The 17,815-nt window shown below is 26.7% G+C and overlaps 1 protein-coding gene across 15 annotated transcripts in view; it reads right to left on the reverse strand.

The window, feature by feature from the left end:
• Positions 1 to 17,815, reverse strand: part of dlg1 (discs large 1) — an 89,974-nt gene that overhangs the window by 6,017 nt on the left and 66,142 nt on the right. For 5 of the 15 annotated variants that reach the window (XM_065507562.1, XM_065507555.1, XM_065507556.1 and 2 more), the window contains 4 exons: positions 17,314 to 17,388; positions 13,915 to 13,959; positions 8,577 to 8,660; positions 1,839 to 1,988 (listed from right to left, as the gene is read on the reverse strand). In XM_065507562.1, the coding sequence (XP_065363634.1) occupies positions 1,839 to 1,988; positions 8,577 to 8,660; positions 13,915 to 13,959; positions 17,314 to 17,388 (354 nt within the window). The remainder of the gene's footprint in view (positions 1 to 1,838; positions 1,989 to 8,576; positions 8,661 to 13,914; positions 13,960 to 17,313; positions 17,389 to 17,815) is intronic. The other 10 variants (XM_065507558.1, XM_065507566.1, XM_065507567.1 and 7 more) reach the window with 5 other exon arrangements.

Below are 17,815 nucleotides of genomic sequence, written 5' to 3' on the forward strand. Positions count from 1 at the left end.
GACCAACTTTCGTTGAATAACACTGGGCAACTGGGTACTGGGTTCTTATCGGAACTAACAAAACCCCATTTTAGTTTGGATAAAGTTAACGATTTTCAATCGGGTAAAGTAAAAACTAAATTGTATTGTCACTGCATTAAAATAGTTTTGGATCGTTCGTAAATACAGAAATATTGCTTCAGTGCAACATAGTAAAGTTCGAAAATGTGTCACGGCTTTACATTTAAAACTTTTTAATGACAATGGCTGACAGTAATCACTTCAAATACGTACTGTTGCAGATCATTACATCAGTGATGTACAAAATTTACTTCATTTACAAACGATCCTTTCCCAATCAGCACCCAAAAATTCGAGCACTTGAATATTTTGTTGGAATTTGACTTGAATTCAAATATGTTTTATGTTTTCAACTTGAAAAATACATATTTTTCAAATAAAACCAATGTGGCTTGAATTTATATGTCCTTTTCACTGTACAATGCTATTGATACGGGGTGGGTCAATAAGACCGCGACCTTTTGAATTTCCCGGCTCTTATCTGAAAGGGCAACACTGCTCCTGTCAACAGGCATCTGTCAAAATTTGTACAATATGCGTCATTTAGTTTGTGATTCACAGCTATCAAAATTTGTACAAGCTGCGTCACTGAGTATGTGTTTAACAGCTATATATAGCGGACTACCTCTTGACTTCAGGATAAATTGGAAAAAAGTGAATTTTGTCTGCTCATTAACCATCACTCAAATAAAGGCTAATATTGATAAAGGTATTTATAGACGGCAATACTGAGTATTAATATTTGTCAAAAACTCAAGTATCATAATACAATTTCATCGTCTATATAAAATTTGTATTAGATTTTCAAAAAATACAAATGATTTTTTTTATTTACGGTCGGTATTAAAAATTTGTTTAAAACAATTCAAAAACTTTTTATTTTCATATGTATTGGGTATGTATTTATAAAAACAAATAAGGCAAACAAAAATGTAAAGAAAATATAAAATAAAAATAAAGTTAGCTGAAAAATATCAATCAACAAACAAATAAAATATTTGTAATACTATCGTGTAAAAAAGAAATGTATTTTTCGAAACGATTTCTTGACATACCTAAAGATTTCAATAATATTTTAAATTTGAAAAGTGTTAATACTCAGTATGGCCGTCTATAAATACCTTAAATAATATGGGAACTCTGCACCATCAATATCAATGGTAAAAAAGTATTTTACTGAATTTCGTTGTGGCCGTACAAGCACAGAAGATGCCGAACGTTCTGGAATTCCAATTGAGGTCTCTACACCCGAAACAATTGAAAAAAATCACGATATGGCGGAGATTGTGAAAGCCATAGGCATCTCACATGGCTCAGTGGTTTCAATTTTGAATGATCACAATCGGGTGCTTGAAAGGGTACTATTAGACTATTCTCTTATTCTCCGGATTTAGCCTCAAATGACTATTTTTTGCTTCCAAACCTGAAGAAATGTTTCGATGGAAAGATATTTCACTCCAACGATGAAATCAGAAAAAATAACTATTTTGATGACCTCGATAAATATTATTTTTTAAAAGGGTTAAAAAAAAATTGGAGAAATGTTGGACAAAGTGCATAGAGCTCAAAGGAGGCAATGTTGAAAAATAAAATAATTTTGTATACAAAAACCTATGATTCATTCAAAAAGTCACGGATTTTTTATCCACCCTTGTATATAATGTAATACAACTATAATTATTTTGCTTGATACTGCAGTCAAGGCTGGAATAACACTTGAATTCAAGCAAAAAATTTAAAAAATAAAAACATGTATATATAATATAATAAAAACTTACGTGGCACACATGATCCAAATTTATCTGGATATTCTGATATTAAATCATCATTAATACGATCCTTAAGGGGACCCAATATTATAACGGGTCTGGTGTAATTTATCGATAGCCGTTGCACAGCCTCGTACGACAAGACGTTCTCTTCCGAAGCTGTAAAAGTATATGTGAAAAATGTTTTATGCAAAGGGAGCTAAAGGACATGCAAGCGTCTTATAAATGAAAATAATAATAATGATATTTATTTATTTATTTATATTTATATATAGTATTATTATATATACTTTCTTTTTATTTATAGTTTATGTAGTATATATATCTTGATGTTGTAAATTCTATAATACAATTCTAAAGCCAATATATCTTCTTTTTTTTAATGTAGTTATTCAATAATGAAGAGTTTTATTTTCGTAATGAGAGTTTATGTAAAAGATTTATATATTATCTGGTTTTGATTAATATTCTTGGCTTAGTTAATATTAATATTAAAGAAACAAAGTGGTTAACCAAAGAAAAAAAGGTTTGTTAATTAACGAAAAAATCAACTAAATCAGTAGAGAAACTTGGTTAAATCATAAAAATTCTAGTCTAAAAGATTTTGCAGGCAAGTGTGTGTATAGAGGTGTGTTTTTTTTTTTTTTTTTGAATACAGAAATATTTTTGGTTTTTGTGTTAAAGTTTTAAACATTTATAATATTTATAATAAAAAAACGTGTTTATATGTAGTAAAATGCAGACAAGACATGTAATATTTTGTTAAGTGTAAGTTTATATTGTTTTTTTTTTTTTTTTTTTTTTGTAGAAAAAATAGACAAAATTTCATTTCCCAGTATTCCAAAAGAATGCATTGACACGACAGATAGATTCACATAAACATTTCTACTGGCATACAAAAAGAGGACTACAAAGGAACATTTAAATTAAACTTAAATATAATAAATCACATTAAAACAATTTATAAAAATAAATAATAAATAAAATTAATTAATAATCCTGATATATTTTTCATAAACACCAAAACTAAAACAATAACATAAAAAAATTAACTTATAAATATAAATAAACAAAAGAAATATTTTTAAAATAACTTACATTTTTTTTTCTTTAAAAAAATAATATATTAAATAAATGTATTAAATAATGAACAACTCAGGCTACATATAATTTGATAAAAATAGAAATTTTTATTTAAGAATTTTGTTTAAACTTGTTAATTAATTAAATGTACACAACATATAATATCACATATTCTGTTTTAAGGTTTTATTTTTTTATTATTAAAAAAAACCAATTGTTTTATTTTTAAGACCATGTATGGATGGATGTAGTTGGTGGCAAAACGATAAAGTTACAGGGGGGAAGAAAATGTCTCTAAACGATTAAATCCTTTACTAATAGAAATAAACATAAAATACTAGAGTACACAGTTTCCAATTCAAATAGAGAACATGTCTTAAAGAAACAAAGAAAATTTATTCGATTTTAATTATACATAAGAAATATTGTTTCTGTTCATAAGCGTCAAATCAAATATTTCTATAAACTACACCATTTCCAATTGTATTTCAGAATTTTCCATTTATATTTCAGAAATTTTTAATTGTATTTCAGAAACTTTCATTTGTATTTCAGAATTTTCCAATTGTATTTCCGAAAATTCCAATTTAATTTCAGAAATATCCAATTACATTTCACAATTTTCTAATTGAATTTCAGAATATTCCAATTATATTTCTGAATTTTCCATATATATTTCAGACTTTTTTAATTGTATTTTAGAAACTTCCATTTGTATGTCAGAATTTTCCAATTATGTTTCAGAAATGTCCATTTGTATTTCAGACTTTTTAATTTATACTTAAAAAGTTTCTAATTGTATTTCTGAATTTTCCAATTGTATTTAAGAAATTGCCATTTGTAATGCTATTAGAATTTTCTGAAATACAATAAGAAATTTCTGAAATATAAATGGAAAATTCTGAAATTTAGTTGGAATATTCTGAAATTCAATTAGAAAATTATGAAATATAATTGGACATTTCTGAAATTAAATTGGAATTTTCTGAAATACAATTGGAAATGGTGTAGAATGTTTGAAAACCCTTTCTTGAATGATTCTCATACGGAAGCTTCCATTAAGGATACAAATTTAGTTAAGTTGTCTTTGACGTAGAACAATGGTTGGCTACCGATTCGAACGAAACTGCAAAAAGGTAACGCTAATTGCATTTTTTTGGTAGGCTGTTATTTCTGTAACAGTATACAAAATGTTTGCATGAGAAATACACACATATTTCTCAAGGAGGATTTTGTCTGCTCATTATGCATTATGTTTGCGGAAAAAACATCATTCAAATAAATGCTAAGCTTGATAAATACAATAGGAACTCTGCACCATCAATTTCAATGGTAAAAATTGGTTTACTGAATTTCTTTGTGGCCGTACAAGAACGACAGATGCCCAACGTTCTGGATACCCAGTTGAACAATTGACAAAATTCACAATATAGTATTGGCCGATCGGAGATTGAAAGTGCGAGAGACTGTGGAAGCCATAGGAATCTCACATGACTCAGTGGTTTCAATTTTGAATGATCACTTGAGTATAAGAAAGCTTTCCGCAAGATGGTTGTCGGGTTTGCTTACAAAAGGGTGCCCACAGTATCCGTGGTAAAAATCTCTGAATTAGGCTATATTGACCGGAAGAAATGACTCGGCGGAAAGAGATTTGACTCCAACGTTAAATCATCTCACAAAAAAATACCTATTTTGATGACCTCGACAAATCTGATTTTTTGGAAGGGATATGACCATAAATAACCACAAAACAATTACAGGACAAAGAAGTAGTTCCCACAAGGGGTTCAGCTGATGACAAAGTTCTTCGGTAGCTTGCCATTTAAGATCATAAATTCGAATTAGGGATAAATCGATTATATCATATGTATTCAATAAGGCATAAAGAATGAATTCTTTAAAAAAAACAATTCAATATGTTTAAATTACTAAGGAATGCTTATGCTTATTATTTATTAATTAAAATTACACTCTTTGACGAAAATTTCGAGTTTTTCGAAACTTTTAAATTCAAAATGTCCATATGGCTCCATAGAGCCTGTTGTGAACAATATAAAGCAAATCTGAACACAATCAATTTGTTTTTATTTAAAATTTTCTTTATTTCATATTCCTATTATCAGCCCAATTATAAAAAAAAATTTCCTATTCAAATTCTATGTTAAAAAAAATAAAAGGGAATAATTTCCCGGGGATTTTTTTCATAATTGGGCTGTATGTATTCTGAATTCAAATTGGAAACGTTGTTATACAAAAACATAACCTCGAAATGTCAAGCATAACCTAAGTACATATAAATAATGGTGATTGCTAACAATGTTTTGAGACTAGATTCATGAAATGCGACAGATTCTTTAACATAGTGAAAAAAATGGACCAACTATAACTAACTGAACAAACAGCTCAACAAGATAGAATTACTTACTTGCTGACAAACCGAACAAATTGAGAAGTGATCACCTGAAATAACTTACACTGCAAAATTATACAATAGTATTTTATAGAATTCGACTAAAACTCTAAAATACAAATCAAAATTTGTATTTTTATGCAATAGGTCGTACATATTTTATGGAATTAATTTAAAAACTCCAGAGTTGTTTTGTTTTTGCAAATAAAATCTGCAAATCGTTAAATTAATTCATTGTTGAGTAATAAATATTACGACTAAAACTGTAACAGTTTTTGTATAAAAATCACTCAGTTTTCAAATAATTTTTGAGTAATTTTCATACGAAAATTTGATTATCCTAATTAAAACGGCGACATAACCTTCATAATTCCTCTAAATGACAACAATGATGAATTTTCAGAGTATTGACTGTAATTTAAGAAGAATTAATAAATATAACAGTTTAATTTTTTAAATATTGTATATAAAAAGCCATTTCTAAATACCATTATATACGATTTTTGATTATTTTTCATGCAAATTGTTTATTACATTAGTATTATAGAGCAACAGCCTAATTTTAGCTTAAGTGCTTTATTATTTACATTAATTTAATAAAAAAAAATGCAAACAATCATAAAAAATTGTTTTTTGCACTTAAGCTATTTTCACAGTAAGTACTTGTTACATATTCTTACTATTTTAAAATACTAGCTAATATAGATGTAGATGTAGCTTTCGTTACACACGTAAAGTAATTAATAACTTTAATAAAAAACCAAATTTATTTAATGCCTCTAAATATATAATAAAAGCTAATAATTTTTAAGCAGTAACATTTAAAGCTCTTTAAAATATAATTTTCAATTATATTGATAAATTTGATTCATTAATAGATTAAGTAAATAAGTACATTAAAAAAAATCGCTAAAATACTTTCCATGACAGTTTGGCAGAGCGTTATACGTTCATGTTTCAGAGTACTTTCATAACATGCCTCTATGTTTAATTCTCTCAGAGTATTTTAAGGCAAATTTAACAGCTAACTCAAGTTTACATTATTTTGATCTCAAGCTTTAGAAAGTAATTTTTGCAACACATTAAGGCCTCATTATGATTTGGCACCAAAGATTTGAAAGAATAATTTTTTTATTCAATTTTACAAATTATCTCTTAACCATTCCATTAATGAAATCATTAATTACATTAAAAAAAAAACATCACTGTAACCATTTTATCATCTTTACACGTTGTTGAACAATATGGTCACTGTAATTATGTATATGATTGCGATAACCATAATATCGCACACCCAGTTCAAAAGTGACACAACTCAAAATAAATTTGTCGGGTTAAACTATGCACAATACACTTGTTTATATATACAAAAGATATCAGTTTATTCTGTTGTTGTTAACTGTGGCTAAAAAAACACTAATGTCTTTCATTATGTTTCAATTGATATACATACATATATTCATTTTCGATTTCTGAAAAATTAAAATTTTGAGTTGTGTCACTTTTGAACTGGGTGTGCGATATGATAATGTTACGTTTCACATTATTGTAGCAATCATATATATGATTGCAGTAAATAAGTATATGTTTGTGACAACCATTTTTATGATGAAGTATTTACCGTATTATGTTGCTCTCAGCTATGGATATCATAATCATAAACAACATATTATGATATAATGATTCATCATGAACATGATTGCCATAAACATATACATATTCATTTACCACAATCATATATATGATTGCGACAATCATGTGAATCTTAACTATATCATATTATGGTTACCACAATCATATAAATAATTAATGTGACTTGAAAAAATGTTAAAATGGTTACAGTAATAAATGTACAAAATCGCGCGATTTTCAGAATATCAATTTGTCAATTATACGTTTATAAAAATCAATCTGTAAATTATATCTGTCTAAACATCTGACTAGCAGGACGGACTATTTCACTAAAAAGAGCATTATCAAGCAAGCCTAAAGCTGTTAAAAATAAACTGTTATATTAACTAATATGTTAACATGTTACAAATAACAGCAATTACAACTGTTAACCTGAAATGCATAGAATATATTTGGTAAAAATATCAAGTTAGTAAGGGTGTAAAGTGTTTTTGGGTATTTTGTGTGCATAGAGTGACATTTAAAAAAGAAAACGATTTATTTAGGGGGGGAAAAGACGTGACTTGGGAAATTTAAAATTTTAAAGAAAATAAAAGGCAACTTTACTAAACAACTAACATTCCTTTTGAGACTAGAAAATTTGGTAGAATGTTAACAACAATGTTAATTAACACAAGGTATTATTTTAGATTTTTGAAAAAGAATAATACTTATACAATATTAAAAAAAAAATGTTTTAGGGAGAGGAGGAAAAAGGAAACAAACGAACGTAACGATTTTCAACAATATTCATTAAAAACAGCTGGAAACAAAGAAGAATGTCTTTCAACAAAGTTTTTATTTTGCAAACAAAATTTCTACCAACAAGACACAACTACAATTCAAAGAAAATTTTTACAAAACCAAAAAGAAACTAAATTTTAAACAAATGAAAATAGAATTCAAAAAAACTCAAATCAAATAACACAAAATAAGCAACTAAGCTTTTAAAGCTTAAACAAACTCAAACTCAACGAAAAAAAAACGATAAAATTATAAAAAATTTAATTAAAATTAGTTATAAAGAATGAAAAAAAACTACAAAAAATATAGAAAAAACTACTACAGTTTTTATTCGTAACAAAAATGTTTTTTTTGAAAATTTGAAAACTGCATGACAAACAAAATTGTTTAAAGTTTTTTTTTTTAAATATACCAAACTAAATATAACGTTAATAATGGTAAGTTTTTAAAAAAAAAAAAAAAAATAGTAGTTAACAGTTGTAGTAAGTAGTAAATAGTAGTTGTAAATAGACAATGGACTGTGATTAAATTTTAATTGTGATAAAAATTTGATTTTAATTATGAAATAAAATAAAACAAAAGTTTCCGGTTTCTTTTAACGGACTAAAACAATAAAAATTATTTTGTTCTTTTAATAGTATTGTAATTGATTTTTGTTTTAAAGATAAAATACATCATTTGAAATGTTTTGAGTTTAATTATGCTTAATTGTTTTTAACATTACTGGGTTTTTTAAAAAAGATTATTCATTCATTCATTTCAACATTTCTGTTTTTGTATTTTAAGTGTTTTTAAATTTTCAATTTTTCATTAAGATTTTTTTTAGTTGCTGGACTTACGATAGTCAGCATCACTATTCTCCAGGTAGATAAGAGTAATTTGTTCCATATCAGGTAGTTCCACTCTATAGATGATTTCGTTGCCTTTTTTGTCAATTCACACACATCACATATTCGGTTTATCGGGATTTATTATATATATTTTATATATATATAGATGCACGGTTGGTAGTAGTAGTAGTCAATAATAGTAGTAGGTAGTAGTAGTAGTAATATATTTGGTGTATATTTTGGTAGTAGTAGTGATAATTAAAAGTGGTATAAGAAGCACAATTTGTAGTAGAAAAATCAATTTTATGGTTATTTATTTAATTGTGGTGGTTTCAATTTAACAAAAATATCGGAGTTTTGTATTTTATTTTGGCAATTAATAAATGGTAGAAGGTGGTGTAGAAGTAGTAAAAGTTTATTATTTTTTTTTTTTAATTTTTTGTTGGATTTTATAACAAGTACAAGTTGATTGATAAGTACAAGTAGTAGTAGTAGATAGTAGTAGTAGTATTAAAAAGAGAATAAAGATAAAAACAAATTCAAAAGAAAAAAGAAAATCATCTATTATTGCCATACGTTGTTGATTTTATAGGAGATTTTTGGTTTGTATATTTAATTTAATTTAAAAAAAATTTAAGGAAAAACATATAACAAAATCTAACAAAATCATAAAGAAAACTTCAAAGGATACGACAAATCAAACGAAAACAAAAAATAAAACAAAGCTAAAAAGGATACAAAACGTAAAACGAAACGAAAAAAAAAAATAAAAAAATAAATCAAATTTTGGATTTGGTGACCTGTTTTTGAACCAATTTCGTATTTGAAAATTTGACAATATTTCACACAACAACTACAAGCAGGGAAAATGAGTTTGAAACAAGTTTATTTTAGATGATATGAAAACAATCAATATCAATCATTCATTCATTCATTGGTTATTTATTGACTTAATGACAATTGTTTGCTTATTTTTGAAACGATACGATTTTCGCTATGCCACACCTGCCATACAAGATCGTTTATTTGTAGTATTTTGTTTGTTTTTGTTTTTTTTTTCTTAACTTAGTACACAGAGAGAAAACATTGCAAGCTTTTTATTTTGTATATTTATATGAAAAATATTTTACATAAGACGTCTAGTATATAAGCAGAGTATTAAAAGAATTAAATGTAATATGTTCTTGTATTATTTATTTAACACAAATTAGTTGTTTAGCTCAAATTTTTAAAACCTGAGTTTGATTGCATTAGTTCTGTTAGTGTTAATTATTACTATTTGTGGGCAAATAATTGTATATTTGTTTATAAACATAAAAACTATTCAAAAAAAAAAGAAATACATTTACAATTTTGTATTTGAATTAAGTCAACTAAGAATTAATTCAATCTAACTTTTTATTTAAAATTCACAGCTAAAAAACTATGTAATTGTTAAAATTTATCTACTAAAATACTATTTCTACTGTCGTGAAAGCTTAAATACCAAATCATTATTAAAAACTTCTAAAAGTACAAATAGTAAGTAGTTTATATTAAGTGCTTCTTAATTCTTTTTAAACTCTGTATATATATAACACATTTGTGTATGTATGAGGTGTTATATAAAAATATAACAGTTTTTTTTTCTTTTTCAAAACATAAAATTGTGCTTTAAATCATAGGTACAAAAATAAAAGAGATTGTTCAAATCTGAAGACCCTATTAACAAAGTTTTTGTGAAGAGTTGAAAAAAAAATTATTTTAAAACGGTGTTTCTTTTGAAATAAAGTATGTTCGTATGTAAAAGTTTTTATTTTTTTGAATTGAAATTTACGAAAATCGTTAGAATTATTCAAATACACAAATATTATTCTCCTTGTCACAGTATGGTATTACCATCGAAAGTGAAATTAATTCCGTATTTTGATTTTTCATATAAAGTCAAATATGTTGGCAATTAAAAAATCAATTGCAATCTAAAGAAACTAAAACAAAATCAATAGGAATACTACCTACGAAATTGAAATAGTTCCAAACGAAATGTGGGACAGGATTTGCTACCAATGATTTTTATTGCAATTATAGTAAAACCAATCGCAATTTTAGCGTCAGCTTATCCAGAAATTTAATTTAATGAGAATAAGTACGATTGTATTTATTTTCGATTGCCAGTCGAGGTCATATTTTTAGTTGTTTTTGAATCCGCACTCTGCATGGTTCATCGAAAGGACATTGGAATTACTAAATAGAACATATCGATATTGACAGTCTTCCGCGGCCATGTTGTTTAATATTCTGTCACTGATGCCAAACCTGGGCAAGCTTCACGACTGAGTAGCACGTCCAAATGATAAAAATTTATTATCAACATAAGTGTTCCATAAAAAGTGCACCCACAAAAAGTTTCTGTTTAGAGCGAATTGATGGACTTTAGTGTGGACATCTCCGTCAACGACGAGTGCTACATATTAACGATAACCCATGTTAACCGAATTTAAAGACATGATTGTGCTGTGCAGTCTTAAGGATATGCTGTTTTCAAATAACTTGTGAACACTATCTTCACGAGAGGACTAAGGTTCATCCGATCAAGGAACCCAACGCCATGTTGACACAACAGTTTCTTCTGGGATGTCACCGGAGAAGTCATAACAACTTCGATATTACACGGCTCAACGATTCATGTCCGACAGGACCTACGTATACAAGAGGAGAGCAAACAGCTTTGAATGAAATACCGTATGAATGTAGTAATCGCCGATATAATATAATAACAGGAGTTGTTTTGGTCAAGTCGGATCCGTGGTTCCGCATAGACCGGGGTTCTCATGACACCCCTTAACTGTCCAGCCAATTAGTCACAATCAGCATCATCCAAATTCAGGCGAAAATTTAAGGTTGGACCTCTCGGATCCGTGGCATCGTGCGAAGTACTATTTCTAATACCCTTTTAAGAAACCAAGACACTTAAAGCTTCTTCAGACTGAATTATCATGATCAGAATATCAAGAGTTTCTGTCATTTGCATGTTAAAAGATATTCGCGTGATCCCACAGATAGAGTTCTCATCTATGTCTTATCCAAAAGTTTTGGCCTATAATTAAATGAATACCAATGACAGATGTTGCTGTAATCTTTAACAGAATTGGTACGGATGGAAGTTTGGAAAGAATATCATTAAGAAAGATACGAAATAGAGGAGAAGCAATGACGGAGTTTTGCGGTATTCTTGATTTCGGTTGAAGATATATCCCATCTATAACAAATCGAATAGAGGGAAGTAGAGGATATGTTAGAGAAAGCACATGAAAATATCAACTATTAGGAAAGATACGAAATATAGTAGGAGCAAGGACTGAGCTTAGCAATATTCTTAAAATCGTTTGAAGAGATCCCATCTTTAACAAATCGAATATGTGAAAATAATTGGAAATCCCGTTATCGAGAGATATTCACCCTGATTCTATTTGGCTTCGTCGACATCGTCGTCAATATTGAGTCAAAAAATGGTATGTTACGCCGATATCGATAACAATTGGTAACTTTTGATGTCGACGACGCCAAATAGAATAAGGGTGATTGTCAACGACACCTAAAGCAACAAGTTTAGAGAAAAGTTGAGCTTTATCGCTCATTAGCACACGAAGAACTCGTCTATTCGGGGTTTGAACTTTGGCGGTATTCTTGCATCATTCTTGAATAATTTGAAGAATCGTATAGAGCGAAGTCTAGGAAATTTCGAGATAAATCGAGTATAGAGGAAGCAAAAGTTTAAAGAAAAAGAAACAGAACAGTTCTGGATTTGTAGTATGACATAGAAGACCATTAGCAAAGAGTTTTGCGATACTCTTGCATCATTCTTGGACTCGTTTGAAGAATTTAATCTGTAATAAAATCGAATAGTCTAGGAAATTTCGATATAAATCGAGAGAAGAATACATGAAAATATGTAGTTTGAAATCTCATTGTAAATTGAGAGATGTTTTCAACGACACCAAAAGCAAAAAAGTTTAGAGAAAAGTACAGTATTCTTGACTGTTCAGGATTTGAAGTTTAGCATAGTAGAGCATTAGGAATGATACGAAATGAAGTAGGACCATCCAGTCTTTGAGTCTTTTTAAAAAAATATAACAAGTCGAATAGAGGGAAATCTTGGAAATGTCGATATACATAAATCGAGAGGAGTTATTACCGAATAGAGGGAAATCTAGAAAATCTCGATATACATAAATTGAGACGAGTTATTACCGATACCAAAAGCAAAAAGTTTACAGAAAATTAAAGCTTTCTCGTTTCTGAGCACCTTAGCACATGAAGATCTCTCGACTGTTCAGAGTTGATAGATGCCTGTCTGATTAAAACAAATGAAGAAACATGGATTTATGGTAAATCTGATGATTTGTGAGTGTATTTGTTAAAACTTTTCCAACGATTTTCGCATTAAATGAGAATTACCTATACAATATCAACTAATTAAAAATTTAACAAAATGTTTTTTTTTTTTAATTTTAACTCGTATATTGAAAATCGTTATGAATGATGTATAAAAGAATCAATTGAATACATGTGGGTACGAACGAATCTGTTGACACTGGCACACATTCATATTTAATTTTGTTTTTAGTAAAATTGATTTGAATTTTGTGGTAAGTATAATAAATAGTAGTAATATGATTTGAAATATAAATATGAAAAAGCGTAACTATATTAATATTTGTATAACTTATTAATTGGGCTGAATATTGTATGTATTATATATGCAATTATGGGTATATATAAACCAATAATATTGTAATATATATATATGGTGATCATTTTGCTGGTTGTTTGTATTATTAATTAAATTGATATACATATATATATATTTGGGTATTTTTGAGGTATTAAAGGAAAAACAAAGAAAAACCAAAAGCCAGATTAAAAACACATTAAATTTGGAGTAATAGTTGATTGATTAAGGTTAAGGGTATATAGGTTGTTTATAAGTAATATATAGTATGTAAGTATGTAGAATTAAAGTAAGTATGTAATAATAATAATAATAATATTAGTAGTAGAAGTAATAAATGTAATAATTATAATAATGTATTAAAGAGGTAGGTAGGTATATAATATGTAAAAGAAATAAAAAAGAAAAATATAAATAATTAAAAGACTACACTGATAAAACATAAAAAAAATAATACAAAAAAAACAAAACATAACACACTAAACAAATAAATTGTTTTGGTTGTTTTCTTTTTTGTTGTTCAATATATAGGAATATTATTACATTACATTAAAATTAAATAATAAAGAAAATTATAAAATAAATAGTATGTAGCATTAAATAAAATATGAAAATATACTAGATTTGATTACATACCTCCTTCAGCATTGGCATCGTCTTGTGTGTAGCAAAGCATAAAAGCTAGAAATATTAAAGAATTGAGAGAGAAGAGAAAAAACACAAAGAGTTGATTTGATTTGTTGTTTGGTTTTGTTTCAAAAAAAAATTGTGTATTCGAGAAAAAAAATTAGAAGCTTTACACAATTTTCAAAATTTAATAACGACAAATTTTAAAGAATTTATAACGATTTTTTTCCTTTAATATTTATTTTTTTTTTGCTTGTTTCTATTTATTATTACTACTGTATCTAATGTTTACATAATGGCTCACGTTTTAGTGGCTTAAAACCAGTTTAGTTAGCATCTTTGGGGAAATTTCAATAGAAGAAATTGATTAAAAAAAAAATTACGCCATTCAAGTATTTTTGCTGGAAAAACATTTTGAAATTATTGATAATAGAATAAATTCATAATCAACCCTATCGCGAATCAATATTTCAAATGAAATATGTTCCTTTTTCCCATTTCTCGTTCATCAACTTTGTTCATGTGAAAAAATTCCCCATGTTGTGAAATTTTTAAACAATAAACAGCTGTTACGAACATAATCAGCTATTGTGAATGAAAAGTTCATGGGAATATCACAATAGCAATTTTTCCTTTGAGGGAAATGGATATATCATGGAAACAAAATTTCACATGTTATTGCCGTTAGGGGTGAATAAAATTTATTCAACACTAGAATGATTAAATTTTTATTAATTCAAATCTTATACAAATTTAATTAAAATATTTTTTTTAATCATTGAAAAAAATTTTGTAATAGAATTGAAATGAAGAAAAATTTAATCATTCAATAACTTTTATTAAGCTGTTTTGTAATGGATTTGAATTAAACAAAAATTTAATGATTTAATAAGGAATTAATTTTATAAAAGGAATGAATTCTTTGCTGGAATGATTAAGACAAAAAATTTAAGTTGATTTTGAAAATTGAATTAAGAATTAATTCTTTCGAACCTTTGAAAGGGATACATTGAGTTCTTTAGTAGTCAACAATTAAATTCAATTGAAATTCTAATGTATATAGCAGCAATATTAAATAAACAAGCAAATATCTATATTTTTTCGATTTTCCGAAAATATTTACAAATCAAAAATAACCAATAATAAAAATAAAATCCTTTAAATATAAAAAACAAATCGTTATCATAAATTCTTGAAAATTGTGTAGAAGAAAAAATAAAAGATTAAAAAAAGAGTTTTAATGATTGAAAATGGTTTGAATTTAAATTTATTTAGTTCAACGATAAAATATGAACGAACGATTTTGAGTACGAACGAGAGAGAGTTGATTGACTGATTGTTTAATTTTTTTTAATTAAGAAAGCATTCTACATAGGGTAGAAGGAAGATATATGTATATAGAAAGAGAGAGCTGTTTTGCTATTTGTTTAAGGAATAGATGCTTTGCTTTTGGTTTTTTAAACTTCCATACTAAACTTGCAACGATATTTGATTATTTTTCTAAAAACTATTAATCTCATTAGCATTAAATTATTAAAATTTTTGTTTTCAAATTTAAATTTAACAAAGTGTTAAAAACAAGAGAAATCATAAAATAAAAAAAAACAATATAAAAAAAATAAATAAATAATAATTGTGAAAAAAGATAAGATTAAAATCGAAAGAAATCTATTGTTTTATGTTTATGTTGGTGACTGAATAAGGACTAAAATACCAAAATGTATACTTTCATTCCACCAATAATTATATTGAATTAAATGTATATTAGCTGAACAGCTAAAAGTAAATTTACTAAATCAAATGCTACAAGTTCATAGTTAATATACATATTTCAGCATAATTACCGCTGTTATAGCATACAAAATCGCACTTTAATTCTCTGTGAAATTTTTAATATTTAGTGTTCTGTAGAGACGATACCAGCCATTCTGTTTATAAAAAAAAATTGAGTTTACCTTCTTAAAATTTAGCAAATTTTAATTTTAAAGTATTACAAACCACCTAAAATATGTAAATTAATTAAAGAATCTTATTAAACAATTAGCCCTACAACCTTTATATTGTTAAATTATTAACAAATTACTATTAGTTTAACAGAATTATACATATTTACATTATTAATATTATTATTTTATACATACACCATCATTATTAATTGTAATTTAAGAAAAGAATATTTCAATTATGCCAGCATTTATTAAATTAGGGTTTAGGTGTCAAAAATTATATTTATTATCAGCAAAAAATTTGGTAATGATTTACATACTAAACAACTTACTTTTCAATCTCTATTTCATACCATTTGCATTACTTAGAAGTAGTTAGGTAACGGCTGGCATATAATCTGATATATAAGTATTTGTAAGTATGAATGATTACATTTTTGTTAATTCAAATCTAATCCAAATTGATTGAAGAATTTTTTCTGGAACAGAGAATTTAAAATTTATTTTTATTTTTCATAAAACCATTCCCAACATAATGAATTGAATAGCTTCATTCAAAGGCTTTTATTTGAATAGAATTCATACATTGTTGAATTAATTCATAATAAGATTAATTCAATTCTAATACAACTTGGTTTTTGTTTAGCTTTAAATCATTTTCAAAATAAATTTTAAAAAATTGACTTAAGCTTCTTTGTAATAGATTTGAATTGAAGACAAATATAATCATTCAATACATTTTTGAAGTTATGTTGTAATTGGCTAATAACTCTCAAGGAATAAATTCACAATTTTTGAAGTATTAAGGTAAAAAATACATTGAACATTTGTACCGGACAACCCTTTCTGTTCATTTTTGGACACATAAGTTAGACATTAACAATAACTATTTGTGCCAAATTTATCTAGGTCTCCTCGTTTAGTCCTTATCGTATTTTAGTTGTTCTAAAATTTGTTTTGGATAGACCGTTATTGCCTATTTTCAATACCAAGCACTTCAGATATTTGGGGACTATTTCATCCCCCTAAGACGTTCCCTCTATGCCCTATTGTGTATTCAACAAACAGGTAGTCGGACAAAGTGCTAGATTTTCTTAGCATTTTAAAAAGACCCAGAATATATTTACTTTTGTGGGTCTAACATCAATATTTTAAATTATTACAAACGGATTGATAAAATCAAACTAGCGAGTTGGAATCCTTTTTAGTTTTACACAGTCCCTAATGAATTTTTACTAAAACTTTAAAAGATTTTATAAAAAATTAAACTTTTTTTGCTGAAATATAATTATTTTTTAACAAAAGATACTTTTTTTTTGGAAATTCTTAAAACAATTTCAAATTTTCTTAAATTACAAATAATAATGGTTTTTGTACGAACGTATAGTGTTACATATACATATTTATATATATAGTAGAATAGATAAGAATAATAAATATATATGTATTTCAACAAACTTACGCTGTGGTTCATTGGAATCATTGTTGTTTAAATTATTAACATCTAGCTCACTATTACTGGCTGCAATTCCATTAGCTTTAGATACACATTTTATATCATTTATCAATTCAATATTTGTTTGTGTGTGTTTGTTTGTTCGTTCGTTTATCCAAAATAAAATGTTTGTATATAAAAATAACCCCACAGTGATTAGGCAGTACATAGTATGTATACAAAATAAATTACACAATATAGTTTTAATTATTTTGTATTTTTGGATTACATATAATGTTGTCCAAAACAGGAGGATTGATATAGATAAACCAACAAATTAAAACAGGACAATAATACACATGAGGTCGAGTGTGTATGATGGACGGAGTGTTTGTAAGTGTTGAGTAATAGAAGGAGCAGTGGTGGTGTATAAAATTGACATCATTATGGTAAAAATGGCATGAGTTTACAGGAGGACATTTGTGTGGACAGTAGACATAAGTTGTATATAGTATATAATGAAACAAAG

Source organism: Calliphora vicina, chromosome 4 (genome assembly GCF_958450345.1).
Source record: "Calliphora vicina chromosome 4, idCalVici1.1, whole genome shotgun sequence".
Classification (NCBI taxonomy): Eukaryota; Metazoa; Arthropoda; class Insecta; order Diptera; family Calliphoridae; genus Calliphora; species Calliphora vicina.